A 19,977-nucleotide genomic window follows, 5' to 3' on the forward strand; every position below is an offset into this window, starting at 1 on the left:
CAGATAGACCTCGGTGGCTCCCTCAGCTGCCATTACTTTCTGTCCACTGAGAACTGCATCCTCAGTGCAAAACTCTTTCCCCTAGATCTGCCACTATAGAAGTCAGTCTCTGGTTAAACTGATTTCTATACAACAATAAACTTTCATTTTGCAACTGATATTAGGGAATAAGTGAATTCTTTCACTCCTAGAACCTGCAGCCAATTTAATGGGGATTCTTAATAACTATCTCATAGCCACTAACCTCTAGACCACCAGAAATCTAGACCACTCTATACCTCATCATATTCACTCATGTTCAATCTCTACCCTTCTGTGGTCCCCTCCAGCTGGTTAAATGAAATTCCTTTAACATCAATTGCCTCTATTGTTTAAAAGAATAACTTATGTTTACATGGTGTTAATAATTGAATATTTGTTTTTATTTTTCAAGTCATTTGTGGTGTTGTATCAAAGGTTCTACTGACATGAGTGAACTCTGTATGACCTAAGTGAACTCTGTAAAATTATGTAAAATCACAAAAACCATGTCCCCTTTGATCTATAGCTCCAAATGGTCTCACATCCTCTCAGAGTTCAATAAGCTGTACCATTCAAGAGCAAATTAAACTCCTATTGATCTTGTCACAAGTCTTGATTATGATCAAGTCACAATCCCAGGAAAGATTTCACATTCAATTGAGAATTATTAAACTTCCCCTAGACTTACTCATAAAAAAGATCTTCTGGAAATTGATTCTTTGCAGATCTTTCTCCATTGAGAAAGATATGCCTGCTAAGAGAATACCTCTTGGTGTTTTTTAAACAATGAAGCCTCCTCTTTTGCCATAGCTTCTGGGGTTAGTGAATTCTTTTGCTTCCGAATTTGGTCTCTGAGCAGAAAGAACCTCACTCATTCATTACCACACCTCATCACTACTGCTTAGCAATGCAAAGAACTTTTAAGAGAAGTTTGCCAGAACTGCAAGTTGGTTTTTGTTTGTTTGTTTGTTTTAATGAGGCAATTGGGGTTAAGTGATTTGCCCAGGATCACAGAGTTAGGAACTACAAGTTTTTTAAAAATGATTACTTCTACCAAGATCTCCATCTGTCATCAGCAAAATTATTTAAGTGCATCACAGTTTCAATGTTTAATGAATATGATAGTAAATATGATCTATAGCTTTCTTGAAGTTTCTAAAGCAGGATTTCAACCCAACAATACTACATATAGTTTTGGCTATGCTCTGCAGGCACATGGAATAGATAGTTTAGGATCTAAAGACCTCTGATTAGTGAAACTTGCTGTTGAGATGAAATCTCTTGGAATTAAAACTGATATTGTTTTCAGTTTTGAATTTGGAAATGACTATCTGAATAAGTTACTAATCCACTATTTGAGAGAAATACTATTGTTACTCAAATGGATTCCCGAATTGGCTAAGATGGGATTGTTGGCTATTATTATCATGCTTCTGCTTTTTCTTCTTATGGTAAATTTCTATAATCAGAGTAAGTGGTCAATAGAAGCCACAAGAACAATTTTAGTAAATTCTATCTTGTCATTTTCAATCTGAAAATATGTAGTCTTTATATCCTAAGTCAGGGGTCCTTAAACTTTTTAAATATGGGGCCAGTTCACTGTCCCTCAGACTGTTGGAGGGCCAGATTATAGTAAAACAAAAACTATGAACAAATTCCTATGCATGCTGCATATATTTTATTTTGAAGTGAAGAAACAAAATGGGAACAAATACAATATTTAAAATGAAGTAAAGTTAAATCAACAAACTTACCAATATTTCAATGGGAACTATGGGCCTGCTTTTGTCTAAAGAGATGGTAAATGGTAAATGGTCTGGTTCCATATTTGTCACTGTTAGTCATAACAAGTGATGCAAGTGTGCATCCATTAGTCTTGATCTGCTTGGAGATTTCAAATGTTTCATTCTAGAAAAAGTCTGTTCACAGATATAAGTGCTGCCAAAGATGGTTGCCATTTCGAATGCATGGTTCCTGAGATAAGGATATGTCTCAGAGGGGAGAGATGCATAGAAATTATGAAGGCTGCTTGACTTGAATGTGTCTTTCAGAGAGTCACAATTCTGCAGTTCAGCCAGTTCCATTTGGTAAATTGTATCCACATTTTCAATCTCAATAGAAAATGGGTTACGGAAAAGCTATATGTCCTATTCATGGAGATGAAGCTCTTTAAATCTAAGTTGGAACTCCTTTTGCTATTTTTCCAGTGAATCCACACATGTTTTGTTGGGGAATGCAATCAGCAGTTTTTCTGCTAACAGATTTTGAGTTGTGGGGAGATGGCAGAAGTTTTCCTCCTTCACTTGTTTGATGAGGAGGCCTAACTTTACTTCAAATGCTTTGACATGTGATTGCATATCCCAGATGAGCTTCCCCTTTCCTTGAAGTTGCATATTGAAATTGTTGAGTAGCTCTGTTACATCTGTCAGAAAGGCAAGGTGCCATTTCCATTCTGCATCATTGAGCTCTGGTACTTTTTTGTTTTTTGGAAGCAGGAAAGTTGTGATCTGTGGAAGTAAGTCATAGAGACGTTTCAGAACTCTCCCTCGACTCAGCCAATGGACTTCTGTGTGATATAGAACATCCTCATACTCAACATTTAGCTCAGACAGAAATTCCTGAAATTGTCTGTGATTTAGTGCATTAGCTCTAATGAAGTTAACACAACATACCACAATTTTCATAACAGAGTCCCACTTCAGTGATTTACTACACAGCGCTTGTTGGTGGATGAGGCAGTGTATGGCTATTGGATGTGAATGGTTATGTTTGTCCATCTCTTGGTAAATGCGAGCAATTACTCCTTTCTTAGACTCCACCATGCTAGGAGGACCATCAGTTGTCACGCTGGCTAGTTTAGCCCAGTCCAGCTCCAAACCATTCATAGTTTGGCAAACCTTTTCATAGATATTCTCTCCTGTACTCATTCCTTTGATGCTTTGCAGTGCAACAAGCTCTTCTATGACTTCAAAATAATCATTCGTCCCAGGAATAAAAATTAGAAGTTGTGCAGAATCACAAACATCATTGCTTTCGAGTACCAAGGAAAAATATGAAATTTTTTTTATGGAGTTTTGCAAATGCTGATGCAGATTGTCTCCCATTTCTTCAATCCTCCATGTAATTGTAGGTCCTGAAAGACTCACTGTACTAAATAAATTGGTCTTCTCTGAACACATCTCTTTGGCAACAGAAAGAAGGCATTCTTTAACAAATTCTCCCTCTATGAATGGTCTGCCAGAGCATGCTATTAGCTTGGCAATTTGAAAACTTGCTCGCAGTGATGAAATATTTAGCTGCTTCTGCTTCACAAAAGTATTTTGCTGAGTTGTCAATGTATTTTTCAGTTTTGATATTTTATCTTTTATATACAGTGCTACAAAACTATACCAGCAATAACTTTGCCCACACAGAGACATACAGACTGCAATGCCCAACTTCCTCCAAGCTGCCTCTGTGCTGTGACGCCTCCGTTTCCCACACTCTCTCCTGCTCTTCGAGCTCCTGCTTCCGACCTTCACTGTTGCAGTGAATTCCCCCTGCAGCGGCTGTGACATGCGCAGCATGCACTGTACATCCCCCATGGCTGTCTGTTGTGGTGGCTGCCATTACTGTACAAGGACATGGGCCATCAGTTCTCCATCTTCTGCATCTCTCTCCCTTCCCCACACCACATACCTCAGCCTGGAAATTCACCTCACTTCGGTATCGCCTCACACTCTGTCTCCACCACCTCAGCCCAGTGTCAGAAGTGTGGGTTGCTAACGTGAGTTTAGGTCGAACATCACTTCCAGTTTGATTTTGCCATAACCCAGCAGGCTGCATAAATATCATCAGTGGGCCGCATCTGGTCCGTGGGCCGTAGTTTGAAGACCCCTGTCCTAAGTAATTAGGTAAATGAGTATTTGGCCTAGTGATGTTACTATATATTGTGTCGTATAAAAGATCCTTCAAAATAATGTAAGAACAATTGATCCAATTGTGTAGAATCTGTTATCTTATTGATTATTGAAACTAAAGCTAAAACATCTCTCCTGTGGTTTAAAGAAGAGGATTTTAGTGTATTCAAGTTTTTTTAGAAAGATTCTTATAGAATATTTTGCTACATCAATGGAAAAGTCAATTTTATCTGTTACTAATATGGGAATAGCATATTTGTTCTGTGTGTCCTGTGCACAAATATGTTTTCTTTTGAATAACTTATTTGATATGAAAAGCTGCTGGCCAATCTAGAAATCTGAATGGTAAACACCTTCAGGCCAGCTTCTAATCCCAGAGCCAAGCTAGTGGAAACTTTTCTTAGGCCTGCAACAGGTTACAAAGGTTCTTGTGAAATCTATTTTCACTGCTCACAGCTAGGAGCCCAAGTGAATCCTGAAAGTGCCATTGAATCAATTCCCTTCTCCTGAAACCTGTTCAGAAGAGGGTAAAAAATAAATAACTTGCAGAGAGGCTTCACATATGCCTCCTGTAGAAGTTTGGGTTAAATCTCTATCACAAAATCTTAGTTTGTACAGGCAAATGAGACTTGTAAAGGATAGATTTTGTGAATACCTCTGTTATTCTGATGGGATTCCCCCTTTCACAAAATTGCCTATGTTGTAATAAAGTCTCTATTAAAAGAGATGATGCTTAATTAGCTATTTACAGAATCTTCAGGGAAGATATAAGCATTCCTCCCAAAAATGAGGGTTTTGCTCTTAGCACTCTCTAAGTTGTCTTAGGTTTGTTTTCCTTTAGGTTTTGAGCACCATACAGCTGTTTTGACCAATTTCAGGGGTCTGACTCAACTCACTGGATCTTCAATCAGCTCAAAGTCCTCCAGATGGTAAGAGGACCTACCTCAAAACACCCATTCACAGCAGAAGTAGTTTCAGAAGTTGAGACTCTCACCCCATACCACAAAAAAGATATTTGGACCCCTATTAGTTGAATGAACTTGAGCTGATTGGCAAATGGACCCCAAACTATCCAATGTCTGATTCCCTATAAGGAGTTCATCAATCCTCTGAGGAGGGGAGGTTATAAAGGATTAATGCTACTCCCCTGCTATAATAATATTTGGGACTAAAGCTGGAGAAATTGGGTTAAGATTTGAGTTCATGTTACTGAAAAAGGTACTGCAAATATAATTCAGTTGATGCTTGTCAAATTATAGAATTATAGAGGCTTGAATAAGTACTTGTGTCCTGATAAAGGATTTTATGGGACTTCCTGTTCAATCTGGAATAATGTTTGGTTTGCTCCAATGGCTGGACATTTAGAAAATGCAGATCAAAGAGAAACTTAGGAATACATGTAAGAGGTATAGATTTCTTAGGAAGATTTGGAATCAAGTCAAGGATTTAAGCAATAGACACCAATGCCTGGGTAGAATTGTTAAAGTCCTCTGCAAAGATTCTGAACCAAAAGCACTTTCTATGTCTACAGGTTGTCTCATGCCCAAATAGTACCATTCCCTTTGGATATGGAAAAATGTGAGAGTGAATTCAAGTGCAGGATCCTTTGGTTCCTAACATAACATTCCTGGGAAGAATTGCAGTGTTGTATTCTACCTATTCCCTTCTGTGAGAGAATAAACCAGGATATACTAGACCCTTATCTCAGCTCAACTTGCTTCTCATGGCAGGGTGAAAGGTTCCAAAATCTAGAGACATATACCTGAGTCTGAAAGCTCTGACAATTTCTCAGGCATGACCACATCCCAACTCTGAGAGGGTATTGTGGAGGCAGCACTCTCAAATCTGCTTTGCCTGGGAACTGAGCAGGCACAGTGTACCCCATCCAATTGGCTATTCATTTTACCCTGGCATTCAAAGAAGAAAGTTAAGGAGACTAGCTGATGAATTCAAGGCTGGAAATTTATTTAGTTCTGGATTTGGGTCATTCCTACTCAGGTGGGTAAAACTTACACCAGAAAGGTATATATATCGAAGAGCAAAAAAACTAGGTTTGCATCCAAAAATATCACACCCCACAAAGTTAAGCATAATCCTAAACAAAAAAGAACATTCAGTGAATTGGCAGACTTTCAGAATTTTCTTGCAAAAAGACCTGAATATAACACAAAATTTGACATATAAGATCCAAGAGAAATATAAGGTAAACATCAAAGAATAATTACAAGAGACTCAATAAGAACAAAATGTTTACTTTTTATACATGAAAACATAAATCCTTTGTCTAAAATTATCATTAGTAAGTAGACAGTTCAAAAGAAAAATTGGGATAGAGTTGAATGCCATGTGAGTCTAAAAAGCAAAACTGCAGAAAAAGATAAAACGTAATTATACAAACCAGGTACAAGAGGAAGAACTGACACAGAAGAATTAGATGGAAGAGGAGGGCTGGTAGTTCTGGAAATCCACTCTCACTGAGATGAGTTAAAGAGGGAGTAATACACTTATCTAGAAGAGTATAAAAATCTTCTAAATTCTAAATTCATAAAGAAATTAGAGGGTAAGGCAATAGGGATGAAAGAGAGGATAATTTTTAGAGGGAATCTTGCTCAAATCAAATTTAAAGAGAGAGCAACATATACATTTAGAAATAAATAAAAGTAAAGGAATAAGATATAAAAAGGTATATAGATTAATGGGGATGGGATAAAGATACAGATATAGGTATATTGATATATAGATATATTTGGAAAGCCACAAAAGTTTTCCAAATTCAGATAGAAACAAGAAGGCAAAGGTGAAGGATGGGAGGAGATGATAAAGCTGAGGAGTCAGAAAGAATGAAATACACACAAATATAATAAAGATTAGGAGTAGAATTTATTAGGTTTAAAAAAAAAAAGCAGGAGAGCAATCATGATCTCAAAGTTAAAGTTAAAATAGATTTAATCAAAAGAGAAAATTAGAGAAATATGATGTTAGCCATATTACTCAATATTATTTTAGACTATTTAAGGTTGGATTATTGGTGTGGTGTAGGAAAAGATGCATTGGTAGATTTAGAAAAATATGGAAAGACTTGGAACTTATGAAAATGTTATCTACCATCAGAGAAACAAGAGGACAAATAAGCACAGTCTTACATAGATATATATAAATGTATGTGTGTATGTGTATGATTATAGGCATATGTATGTGCATATATGTATGTGTATGTCTGTGTATATGTATATATCAAAGCTTTATTGTAACTTTCTTAGGGGAGGAGGGAAAGAGGGAAAAAGAATAAACTACAAAGGGCAACACAGAGAACAAAAAGAAAACTTACAAGGAAGCAAAGAAAAAAATCTAAATATAATGTGTAGTATTGTTATGCCACAGTCTCTTTGAATTGTTCTACTTCAGTTTCCCTGCACTAGTTTCCCTTATTGTCCTGATTTGAGTTTCCCTGAATTGTTCTACCTCAGTTTTCTTAATTGTTCTGCCTCAATCCCCTTTAGTTGTAAAACCCCGCTCTGGTCTATTAAGACTGAAGACCATTTGCTCTAAGGTTATAAATTGTCAATGTGAGGCTCAAGATGAGGGGGAGATCAGACTTCCTGGCTCCTAACTCCTTCTGCCCTCAAGAATTCATGACACTACCGCCTCTAAAATATTCCAAAAGATAAGACTATCCCGGATACCACATTGACACCTTTAATTCTGTTTATTCAAACATCCTGACTCTGGCTTTTAGTAAGAATTTAGTAAGAATTGGGGGAGGGGGGGAAGGCCCCCATCCTGACAGAACCAAATGGTTCTGTAAAAAAGTTCCTGCTTTTTTCCTTTCTTTGTTTGAAAAAGATATATAAAGACTTGGGATTCTCCCATTCATCACTGGATACTTTGAGACAAGAAAACTATCCAGTCAATTATACTCTCCAATTAATAAAATATTAAAAACTTTCTAATCTCTATCTTGCCTCAGTTTCTCCGACATTACAGTATCTATTATATAGGCTTTCTTAAAATGTAAATTTATTGTTTTATATTTTGAATCCTCTCATGTTTTGCTATGCACATGGCAATATTTTTTCTTTTTTGATTTTGTATTTAAATAATACATTGTTAAAAATAAGAGAATAATATTATAAACAAATTACACAAGCATAGAAAATTTTGCTTGCCAGATCTATAGATAAAGAGTTTATAACCAAAAAAAGAGAAAAGATCATGGGAAGTAAAATCGATCATTTTGATTATATGAAATTTAAAAGATTTTGCACAAACAAAAGCAATGTAGCCAAAATTAAAAGGAAAGCAGGAAATTAGCAGAGAAATTTTAAAGCAAGTTTCTCTGATAAAGACTTTTTCAAATATTTAGGTAACTGAGCCTAAATTCTATAAATAAGAGTCACTACCAATTGATAAAGAAATCAAATCATTACCTCTGACTAGAGAAAAGCATATTAGGTTTAGTTAATAACTACTTCATATCTATCACTTTGGATAACATGACAAAAAAGGAAAAAAGACAAATCGTGGAGTAAATGTAGAAAAACAGAGATGCTAATATATCGTTAGTGGAGTTCTTAACTGTTCCAACAGTTGTGAAGAACAATTTGAAACTATGCCTAAAAGGCTATAAAATTGTCAGCAATACCACTACTACTACATCTGTGTCCCAAAGAGATAGGGAAAATGACCTATATGTTCAAATATATTTATAGCAGCTCTTTTTTGAGGTAGCAAAGAACTAGAAATTGAATCTGTAGTTGGGGAATGATTGAACAAGTTGTGGTATATGAATATTTTGGAATATTATTATGCTAGAAGAAATGATAAGCAAACACTGTGGTAACAGCAACATTATGCAATGGTAATTCTGATAGACAACTCTCCTCAGCAATGCAATAATAAGAGACAATTAAAACCCATTAGAAAAAATCCACATCAAAGAATTATGGAATCTGAATGCAGATTAAAGCATGTTATTTTCGCTCTTTTTGTGTTTTTTTTCCCTTTTGTTCTGATTCTTCTTTCACAACATGCCCAACATTGAAACATGTTTAATATTACTGTAAAGGTTTAACCTATATCTGATTGCTTGCCATCTTGGGAAGAGGGAGAAGAGAGAAAGGGAAAAAATATGTAACTCAAAATCTTATAAAAGTGAATGTTGAAAACTATCTTTACTAAAATAAAAAAAAAAGAAAACTATCTTTACATGTAATTTGAATAAAATACTATTTTAAATTAAAAAAAAAAACTGATGAGCAGAATGCTTTTTGAAAAACCTGGATTTCTTTGAATTGATGCAAAGTAAAGTGAGCAGTATAAGAACACATATACACAGTAGACATTCTATTGTATTGTTGATCATTTGTGAAAGACTTAGCTACTCTAAATCAACACAATAATTCAAAATAAATCTGAAGAATCTATAATGAAAAATGTTATCTACCTCCACATAAAGAACTGATGAGCACTGAGTACAAATCAAAGAATATTTTTTTACTTTATTTTTCTGCCTTTTTTTTTTGTAACCCAAGATGGAAGTGTTTTTAATGAGTTATTGTATATTGATATCAATAATATCATTTGTCTTTTCAGTAGGTGGGGGTGGGAAGAGGGAATTTGAAACTTAAAATGAAAAAAAAAAAAAAAGAAGATAAAAAATAAAAGCCTTGGTGGTTTGTTTTTATGTTTAAAGAAAATTTTGAACATGAAAATCCATTCAGAGTTAAAATGAAGAGCTTGTGATCCACTTAGAGGCAATTTGCCTTTGTATTCTAGTTTCATTTATATCAGGAATACTAATATGTCAACTCAGTGAATATTGAAGAAGGATCTCATACTTAATGCTAATAGACAAATGAAAAATAGTGAAATTCTTAGCATCTTCATTTCTTTTTTGCAACTCTGCTGATAACTGGGGGGGGGGGAAAGGAAAAAATCACATGAAACTGAAGACCATTTTGCATTTTTCTTTCTTTCAAACTTTTCATGGTTAAAGAATACACCATCTAGTAACCATTCTATTAGTCATATTTCCATATTTCCATATTTCCAAGTATGTGCACATGCTTATGTATAGACTGTTCCTTAGTAGACATAGAATTTTTAAAAAATTATTTCTAATTAATATTTATTTTCCATTTCCACCTCCACCTTTGAAAAAAAGAAAACCCTATAAAATATGCAAATTTCTATATAATCCATGTAAAAATGTATAGCTCAACATGATTTATAAAGCAAAGTATATTAAAATACATTATTATTTTTTTAAATGCACAGTTCATTCTGCATCCCAAAACCCTCACCTATTTGTCAGGAATGAATAGCATGCATCATCATTTGTCTTCTGAAATCATGGTTGGTCATTGCATTCTTTGCCTAAAACCCAAATATAGGTTCTAATCCTTTCATTTTAAACCTCTCTTCCATAATCCCCCTCTGTGATTAGAGTCTACTTTACTTAGTAATAATCCCTCTGTTAATCTATCCTCCATTTTACAGCACTCCTCTATTTCTCAGAGTGAAATGTATTTCTCTACCCAAAATTATACATGTATTCTTCTCTCCTTTGATCAGTTTAAAGTGAGATTTAAATGTTGACAGCTTCCCCCACTTTCCTCCTAGTTTATATGGACTTTTATACATATACCCCAAGATAATTTTCCTTTCTTCTTTTTCTCCCCTAGTGTATCCCACTTCCTGACTTGGGTATTGGCCTACAAAATTCAGAGCTGGCCAGGGAATGGATCTCAGTTCCCATTCAGCTCCTAGGGTTAGAGCCACAAATGTTACTGTTTGCTTCTATACTTTCTCCTAGCTGAGGACACAAGCCTAAAACGCTTTACCATGTCTTCCCTGGTTTTAGATGTGGGTTCTTAATCTGCCTAGGATCTATGATTCAGACAATTGGCACCTGATCCTGATCTCTGCACAAAGGCAGACCCCTCTGTACCAGATAAATACTACTATGGAGCCTTGTGCACAACTGCAATCAAAATTTTGTTCAATCCCCATTTTGGAAGACTCTTGTGTGGCTAATCCTAGATAAACCCTATTCCCAATGTTCAGACTTTTGTTTTCCTAGGCTTCATGAGGCAACTGTAGAAATTTAAGGAGTATAATTTTTTTCTTGTTTTTTCCCCATCAGGACTTATTCTGATGCATTTTATAAATCTTTGTAGAGTTGTAGGGGACAGACATCCTTCTACTCCACCATCTTGGCTGATCTGCAGTAGACACAATTTGTAATTAGGACCTTAATTAAAGCCTTTCCTACAGATCTCAGACTTTTTTTTTTTTTTAAACTTTAAGGCAAAACAGTTGAAGATAGGGAGCAGATGCAGTTATGGCAGAAGGCTAAAATCTGGCCCTCATTCCTGCAGAGACTTTGGAGGTAAAGATGGGCATTGGAAAAGAGCATTTTAATGGTAAAATCCCCATGATGGTACTGTGTGGCAGTATGGGCCAGTGAAGGAATACAAAGCAAGACAAACAAACAATGGTCACCATGGAAAACTAAGCTCTCTCAGGGTAAAAGCATTATTTCCCCAGAAGATTCTGGAGCCCTGGGACAAAGCCCCCTTTCATTTTGTAAACTCATCATTTTATTAAATAAAAACAACTCTGAAACCCAAATCTTCTCAGTACCACCTGTTCCTGGGGTCCCTTCCTCCCTCTTATTAAAAAAGGGTGGAGAGATAGTCAGGGAGATTCTCCCAGATTCTGTTTGAGGTTACCCCAGGTATTCATTTACTTCATCATTTCCCACCAGGTTGCTCTCCTGGAATTCATCATCTCCAGAAACTCATCATTCTGCAAGATAAAATAAACTCTAAAACTCTTATGTACTCCAATAATTTCCCACCCTCAGGCACTGGGTTCCATCCTCCTGCCCCTCACCAACCACTCATAATTTCCTCCTTTCAGCTTCTTTTTGTATTGTGTTTGCCCATTAGATTGTGAGCTCCTTGAAGGTAGGGATTATCCTATGCTTTTCTTTGTTTTGCTTAGCACAGTGGCTGGCTTGTAATAGGCACTTAGAATATCTTTATTCTGTGTTAGTTATGGCCCTGGTTACCTCTGTACTATGAGAAATTAGAACTTTTCTAAGGCTAGTGCTTTTAGAACTTAGGTATTTTTAAAAAAAGGAAAAGATAAAAGAAATAAGTCTAATAAGAAAGATATGATACTAAGTTGATCAAAAGTTTAAAATGATTGGAGTACTAAGGTGAGAAAGTATCCCTGCACAAGCAAGAAATCTCAGTCCAATGATATTTGATGGCTAAAAGGAAGCTTTGACAACTACTCTCTTGACTCACACTCTTTTAATCTAATCTATGGAGTTTATTGATCATTACAAATCACTGGTAGGACAATGACATGCACAAGGAAATATGAACTTCTCTCCCCCTACCTAGGTTCCTGGAGTCCTAAGAAATGGAAATGGTCTGTATAATAGTCTCTGGAAAACATCTAGAACCACAGGCTGATTCTGAGTGGTTTGTGGCTGTTATAGATAAGACTGGAGAGGTTTGGCTCCCCTGTACCCTCTTTGGATTCAGTGCAAGGGTAGGGAGTTTGGGGGACTCCTGGCAGCGCAGAGGTTCTCTGTAAAGGAATTTACAGACTCGAAAACCTAGCTTGATAAAAGGGTTCATTATGGAGATTGGGAAGTAAGGTTAGAAATCCTGACAGACATAAAGTCTGGTTAGGGAAATAGGTGAGGGTAAAGAGAGGGTGGCACTAGTAAAGAATATCCCAGTGGACAGAGGCCCTTGGCATCCCAAGCATGGCATAGCTGGCATGTTTGGAACCTCTGAAAAGAGAGGGTTTTAGTTTGGCTCTTTTATATTGAATTTTTTTCCCACTCTGGGACAGCCCGAATTGGCTCATCAGTTTGAGGTTGGGATTTGAATAGAATTCAATGAGTTTCAGGACTGAATTGACCCCACTAGATAACAAGGATCAAACTGTTTGTCCCTGGAGGCGGTGTCTTTTACTGAGGCAGAGTTGAAGGAGATTTTCTCCTTTAAGGATTTTGAGTTTCGGGGTCCCCTCTTCATTTTCCTTCAAGCAGTCACCTCCAAATGCATTGGGATAAAGGGGTGAAGATCTCTCCTTCATGTAACTGCTTCGAGCTGGCAAGGGTCGTAAAGATTTTGGGGGTTCATGCGTGAGGTGAGGGGTCTGGGAATGGCAGCAGGGCATCTAAGGGGTGTTTGTCCCGGTCAGTCATCCCATGTTGTCCAGGCTGAAGGACAGATGAGAATCCAAAGTTTGAAGTCCAGGGAAAATAGATCTCAGGAGCAGATTAAAAGTGGGGTGTCATCCGGGGTTGAGATGGCCACATTCGGGAATGGGGCCTTTTAACAGGAAATGCCTCAGGTCCCTTCTATGGGCTGTCTGTAAGAATGCTGATGGCCCATCTAACAATATCTAATGCCCAAGAAAAGTAGGAGAAAATGTTAGGAGCAAAAAGTTCATTGTTTATAGTAAAAAGTGTTAAGTAGCCTAGAGTTTAGTCCTTTCACTCCAATTTCCAGGAAAGTTAATTTCTCCTGGGGTGGTGTCAGGGTGGCAGGGATTACTCAGGTCTTGATACCTATTATGTTTAAAAGCCACTGATGTCCATAGGCTTTTTAAAAAAAGTGCTCTGAATCCCTGGGGTTAATGGCTATCCCAGGGTTAATTTTTAGACCGTTTCAATTAAGAGGCTTTTGATTAAAAACAAAATTTTGTTTTTATTATTATATGTGCTATTATATATATATATGCATATGATGCTGATTAAAAACAGCCGCTGATCTTTTTGTGAGGCAGGGTCTAGCGATGGGCGTGTCCCCACTTGTCAGGGCTGTAGATAAAGATAAGAATGCAGTTTAAGCTTTTAGAAATGGCTTAACTGTCTGTGCTGGTTTGTTTGTTTGTTTGTTTGTTTTAAATACAGAGTTGGTTCCTCAAGCTCACCATAAAATCATCAAGATGGTTTAGGCAAAGATCCTGAGCCTTTCCCCTACCTATCCCTACTCTTTATGGGAAGGAGTGGAAGGGGCCAAAGGGAGTGCAAAGTAGCAGCATTACCTACCCAGCTTACCATCCCCTGAGGTGTTCAGGCTGTTCTGGTGAGAAAAAGGGGAAACAGGGCCAGATCCCAAATTCCTAGCAGAGAGCGGGACGCTGGGGTCTCTTCGGACAGGTTTCGTGAGGCCTATAGGACAAACCTCTGGGGCTCCCAGCCTAAGTCTGGAAGGGATTTGCATTAAAAAGGCAACTCTGCCCTGAGTTGCCCTGAGAAGAAAAAGAGCTGGGAATCTCGGGTTTTAGTTCAGGTGAGAGTTTAAAAAAAAAAAAAAAAAAAAAAACAAACAGCTGTTTGTAACAGCAGAGTGGGAGAAACATCAAGGGCTCAAAATGCGCTCATCCAGTTTTGGCCTTAGTATATTGGCCTTGGACCCCTGAAAAAGTTGGGGGGGTGAGTCCCAAGTTTCTCCTTAGGCTGGGAGTTTTTTTCAGCTTTGAAAGAGACACTTCCACTGGGGCAGAAGTCAGAATCAATCCCAGGATTTGAAAGAAAAAAAGAAGGCACTTTTAAGAGCACACTGAGATATTGATGTGTGGAGGGAGATTGGATCCCTTTCAGCTAATCTAATCAGTGTTCAAATTTTGAGGTTGAGGTATTTTTTAAGCCAAGTGTCTCTGCATTAAGAGACAACCTAAAGGTGAGTCTTTGGGGATAGGGGAAAAGGTCCCAAGCTCCAAGCTTTCCAATTCTGTGGTTTTTTTCCGTTTTCTATAGGCATCCCTAAAAGAGAGAAAGATAACCTTAATTTTTGTCAATTCGCAGGAGCTTTAGGCCGTAAGTGTCCTTGTGGAAAAACTCTGCTGAGCATAGAAGTTTCAGACAGCGGTAGACCATGCCCTGGGGTGTCGAGCTGTCCACCTTGCTATAGAAAGGGCTGGGTGGTGGCTTACTGAAAAAAACCTTGTGAACAGTCACCAAATGGAAAATCAAACATCACTAGAAAGACTGAAATCCTTAACTTCTAGGAAACAAAGCTTTAGTGTTCTTCATTCAATAGCTCCTCACCCAATACTAGACAGTATCCAGATTCTATAGCCCCTCGCCCTTTTCTAGAGAAGGAAAGCAACAAAATGCTCCTTGAGCTGTAATGCCAGAGAAACTGTGGCAAGATAGAGATCAATTTAGGAAACTGAGGCAGTAAGAGAACTGTGGCACAACAGAGCAAGGCAGAATTTGTCAGGGACTAGCTATAGAATAGAGAACAAGTCTAGAGAGAGACACCACAGGAATCCCCACAAGGGAACTCTGAAAGCTAGAGAAAAGGCAACAGAAAAGGCCTTTTTTCCTTTTTAAGAGGCACCAAATTGAAAGTAGTTAAGGAGTTTTCAAATAGTTTCATTATCTCCCTTTAACTCCTTATTGCCCCACTGCAGTCAGAGAATAAGAAGAGAAAACAAAGAAAGAAGCTATCTTCATTCTCTTAACAATTTAATTAAATTGCTTTGGAATTTTATTTCCCAACCATCATTACAAAGGTCTTTCTTGTAGTTGCAACCTGGCTAGGATTGGAGCTTAGGAAAGAAACCTGTAACTGTTGGTAGGGACATAGAATGCCAATCCAGAAAAACAGGAGAGAATATGCTAAGAGCAAAAATTCTTGGGACTGAGAAAATTAGGAGTGAAAAGTTCCCACCTGAAAAGTTGGGTAGGAAAGTGAGAGAAAGGACATAGCCTGCTTTTCACATCTAGGCTATTCATCTCTCCACAAGGAGCTGAGGAAGTGGCACTTTAAGTGCTCTGAAACTAGGAAAAAAAAAAAACCAAGAGCAGTCTGGAATCCCCCATCTTTGTAGACAGCCCCATAAGCATGCAAAAGCATAGTTTTGAGGCTTCTTCAGTTAAAAAGCTGTGACAGGAAGCACTGCTCTAAGGCAGGATGACCAAATTAGGGAAACCAAGCCCAGTTTTAAAATGTATAGGACAAGCATGCTTCCTGAAGGGGCTGGAAGCTTCGGCTCCTTTAAGAGCCAGACAGAGGTTCTGGGAGGAGTGGCCTGCTTGTCCAGAATGCTAATAAACTTCTGTTAGTTAGTTTAGAAGTTGATGAAAAACTTTTCCGGAGATTTGAGAAGATAAGATTGAGTCCCCAACCTCCCCATTGTACGGTATCCCAAAAAGTGGACAGGATAGGAGCATTTAAATGACAGGTTACCAAGCCATATGGGAGAGGTCTGAAAAAGGCTTTGATTCTTTAGTGATCCCCACTCTATGGAGGAGGGGGAGGAAAGACTAGAGGTGCCCAGCGAGAGTGAGGGAGAAAGAAATGCAATGTTCTTACCCCAGGGTTCCCCTCTCGATTCCAAGATGGAACTTGAGGGAGGGGGAGCTGAACAATCCCAAACTCCTGTCAGAGGACAGGGCATTAGGGAAATTGGCTCAACCCCTGTAGTTCCTGGGAGTAGCAAGCAAGGGTAGAGAGATGTCTCCAAGGCTCCACTGCAATTCATTGACCTTTCTCCTCATAGCTACAGCCTGATGATTAGAGATCCAAAGAGCTGTATTTAACAGCAGAGTGGGAGAAGCTTGAGGGCTCAAACTTGACTTCTCTTAAATATTTCCATTTATCTCCCCAGGACAGATAGAAGAGAGTACTGGCTTTAGACCCCAAAATGTAAAGTCCAAGTTAGCTCCCAGGAGACCTCAGAATCAGAGTCAGGATAAGCAAAAGTTCTTGGTCTTTAGAGGGAGAAGTGAAGGGGATAGACAAAACTGCCACAAACTCTCCACCAACTTCCCTTCTCGTAGTCCTCCAAAGTGACTCTGGCTTGTCTCACTCCACACCCTAATCCCTTCCATGATTATCTGTATACACTAAAATTTGGAGCACAGAATAGTGAGAAGGGCCATTTTTCCAAGCATATGCTAATAGAGTTATTGTCCAATAGGTAATTAGCCTTTAGTGCTCCGTTGTCTGATTCCAGTGCATCTATTCAGAGTTTCAGCTCTTTATATCAAGAGACACTTCCTCTAGTGTCTCGGAGTTCCTGCCTGAGGGCAGGGCTTTCTGGTGAGAGAAAAAGGAGTTTAGAAGTACCTTGAAATGTAAAGGAAGGCCCTTTGCCTCTGGAGAGCTAGGCCTAGGGAATTTACTCAAGCTAAGTATCTTTGCTCAAGGAAGGATCTTTAGAGGCAGAGGTGTTTCTAGATTGTGGAAAGGTAAAAGCTTTTAGTTTTCCCAAATTCTTGCAGCATCTCTTGTGTGTCTAGATGTCTCTAGAGACAGAGAGTGAGACAAAAGGAGGTCTTTTGTCAGTCCACAGCAATTCACATAGGGCGTCCCTGAGAAAGAATTGTGCATGAGCATAGATCTCTAACAATGACCCAATCCTGACCCCGGTGGCTTGGGTGTTCACTATAGAATAGGGGGGGAAAAAAGTCTTTTACCTTATCTAGAGTTCTAGATTTCCTGGACCCACTATCTCTAAAAATAAGAGTGTGACAAAAAGTAGGCCTTTTGCCAGAAAATGCAGATATTCTCCCCTGGAGAATATTGCTTGAGCCAGTGGGCCCAACAGTCCAAAACCAGGTCTGGGTGTCCACTTCCTTTAGAGATTGAGACAAAAGAAGGCCTTTTGTCAGAAAATACAGATATTCTCCCAGGGAGAATACTCCTCCAACAGCTCAAAACCCAACTTGGCTCTGAGGGTCCAGATATTCGGGATTCCTGGTCAGGGAACCAAATGGAGAGGTTTGGTTCCCCTAAACCCCCTTTGGATTTAGTGCAAGGGTAGGGAGTTTTGAGGACTCCCTTCTGGCAGCACAGAGGTTCTCTGTAAAGGAATTTACAGACTCGAAAACCTAGCTTGATAAAAGGGTTTATTATGGGGATTGGGAAGTAAGGTTAGAAATTCTGACAGAGAGGCATAATAAAGTCTGGTTAGGGAAATAGGTGAGGGTAAAGAGAGGGTGGCAATGGTAAAGAATATTCCCAGAGGCCCTTGGCATCCCAAGCATGGCATAGCTGGTATGTTTGGAACCTCTGCAAAGAGAGGATTTTAGTTTGGCTCTTTTATATCGAATGTCTTAGTGGAGGCTGGGACAGCCCGAGTTGGATCATCAGCTTGGGCTGGGATTTGAATAGAATTCAATGAGTTTCAGGACTGAATCAACCCCACTAGATAACAAGGATGAAACTGTTTGTCCCTCGAGGTGGGGGTCCTTCACTGAGGCAGAGTTGAAGGAGATTTTCTTTTTTAAGGATTTTTAGTTTCGGGGTCCCCTCTTCAAGATTAGTTTATATTCAAGGTGAACTAGATCCCTTTACAAATTCATCAACCCCAGATCCCATTGGATCCAACTATTATTAGGCTAGCTAAAGTTGAATACAGGGATCAGTAAACTCTTAGCAAACAGCCTCAATTTTTTTTCAATAAACTAATAAGCCAGATTCTCAAGTGAGGGGAAAGAATGAAAGAAAGCTTTAAGAGATTTGGGATTTTGAAAAAGATTAAAAAAAAAAAAAACCCTGGAAAATTGTCAATGGTGAAGATAGTGGATTAATTAAAAAAATAAACGTATTACCTATAGAGCAGGCATTCCAAAGGGCACAGTGAAAAGAGCATAACTTTACAGTAAGACATGAGAGGTGTTAGGTTGAGAGTAATAAAGAGATTAGGCAATGGGGGTCTAAAAGAAGTTTAAATAATGACAACCATAGCTTCAGAATCACTGGAGTATATGACAGGGTGAGAGTTTGATAATAATTGAGGAATGAGTACAGATAGATTATCAACAACCTTTATCACAACCCCAAAAATTAAGTTTCAGAGTGGTGTCCTCTCAGATAGTGATGAAACAGATGTGTAAGGAGTTTGATCAAATTGTTTCCCTGCTTCCCCCAAGCAATTTCCACAAATCTGGCTGCCCAATTGCTATCACTTCCCTACCAAAAAGTCCTTTCTCCATATGAGCTTCTCAGAACCTAACTGGAAGTGATCTTTTTGTAAAACCAGCCCAGCATGTAGTTTTCCTTCCTGCCCTTTTATATTTGCTAGATAGTAAAAGGATTTGCATTGAAATTCCCTTCAAACTTCCTTAAACAAGTTTCCCAAAAGGGCTTGAATTACAGATCTCCTACTAAGCTCATGCCAGAATCAAATGATGGCTGATGTTCTACAAGGGTGGGAATTTCACCTTATTTACCTCTGCCTTCCCCACCACACCTGACAGAGACTTATACATAGTAGGTTCAGTAAGATTTTTCCCAAATGAATGTGAGCAACATAATAAAAAACCTATAAGGCTTCTGAAGCAGTAGGGCAATAGGTGAAAGATCAGTAAACTGTAAATAATTATATTTTCATTAAGACACTAAAAACAGTATAATGCCATGTCCAGAAAAATATTGAATACAAGAAGAGCAGGAAAATAACACAAATTCATAATCATGTTACTGAGAATATGCTGCTTTAATCTGCTTTTCTCCAAAATAATACCCTTACCTGTGTGTGCTCTGCCCAAACTTTTTTTCCCCTTTGATCACTGAAATATCCCAAGGTATCTTGGGATTTACCCATAGGTTTCTTTTTTAAGGACCAAGTTTTAAATCCCAAATGATTCTGGTTCTCATAGATTAGTCAACAATAAGTCTCAGGTCAAGGCCCACTTAGTCTGTTTGGGCTCTGACTGACTCAAGAGTGAATGTAAATAGCAACTGAAATTTTCAAGGTCTTCCCTTCCCAGATTTGGTTCTGGGAAGTTTTCTTGGCCAATTCTTACCTCGCCTAAATAACTGACTGAGCATTGGCTCAGTCAAACTGAGACCTGTTAATAAAGACCACTGCTCAAAAAAGCCAAGGTCTTCCACAGTATCCAGGACCATCTCCAGTTGTCCTGATCATAATCTGATCACTGGACCCTGATGACTCTGGAGAACCAAATGAAATTGTGACTTTGTACAGCTGCTCCTCACTTCAATATAACTCATTTGCATGCCACGGTATCACTCCCTGATGTCATGGTCCTCTTCAAGAACAAAAG

At 38.3% G+C, this 19,977-nt stretch overlaps 1 protein-coding gene across 1 annotated transcript in view; it reads right to left on the reverse strand.

Moving 5' to 3' along the window:
* The window catches only part of NUGGC (nuclear GTPase, germinal center associated), a 115,780-nt gene extending 102,656 nt beyond the window's left edge, over nucleotides 1–13,124 (reverse strand). Inside the window, 1 exon segment of the mRNA XM_051973600.1 lies at nucleotides 12,998–13,124. Coding sequence (XP_051829560.1) covers nucleotides 12,998–13,124 — 127 coding nt within the window.
* Nucleotides 13,125–19,977: the final 6,853 nt, after the last annotated feature.

This window comes from Antechinus flavipes, chromosome 2 (assembly GCF_016432865.1).
Source record: "Antechinus flavipes isolate AdamAnt ecotype Samford, QLD, Australia chromosome 2, AdamAnt_v2, whole genome shotgun sequence".
In the NCBI taxonomy this organism is placed as follows: Eukaryota; Metazoa; Chordata; class Mammalia; order Dasyuromorphia; family Dasyuridae; genus Antechinus; species Antechinus flavipes.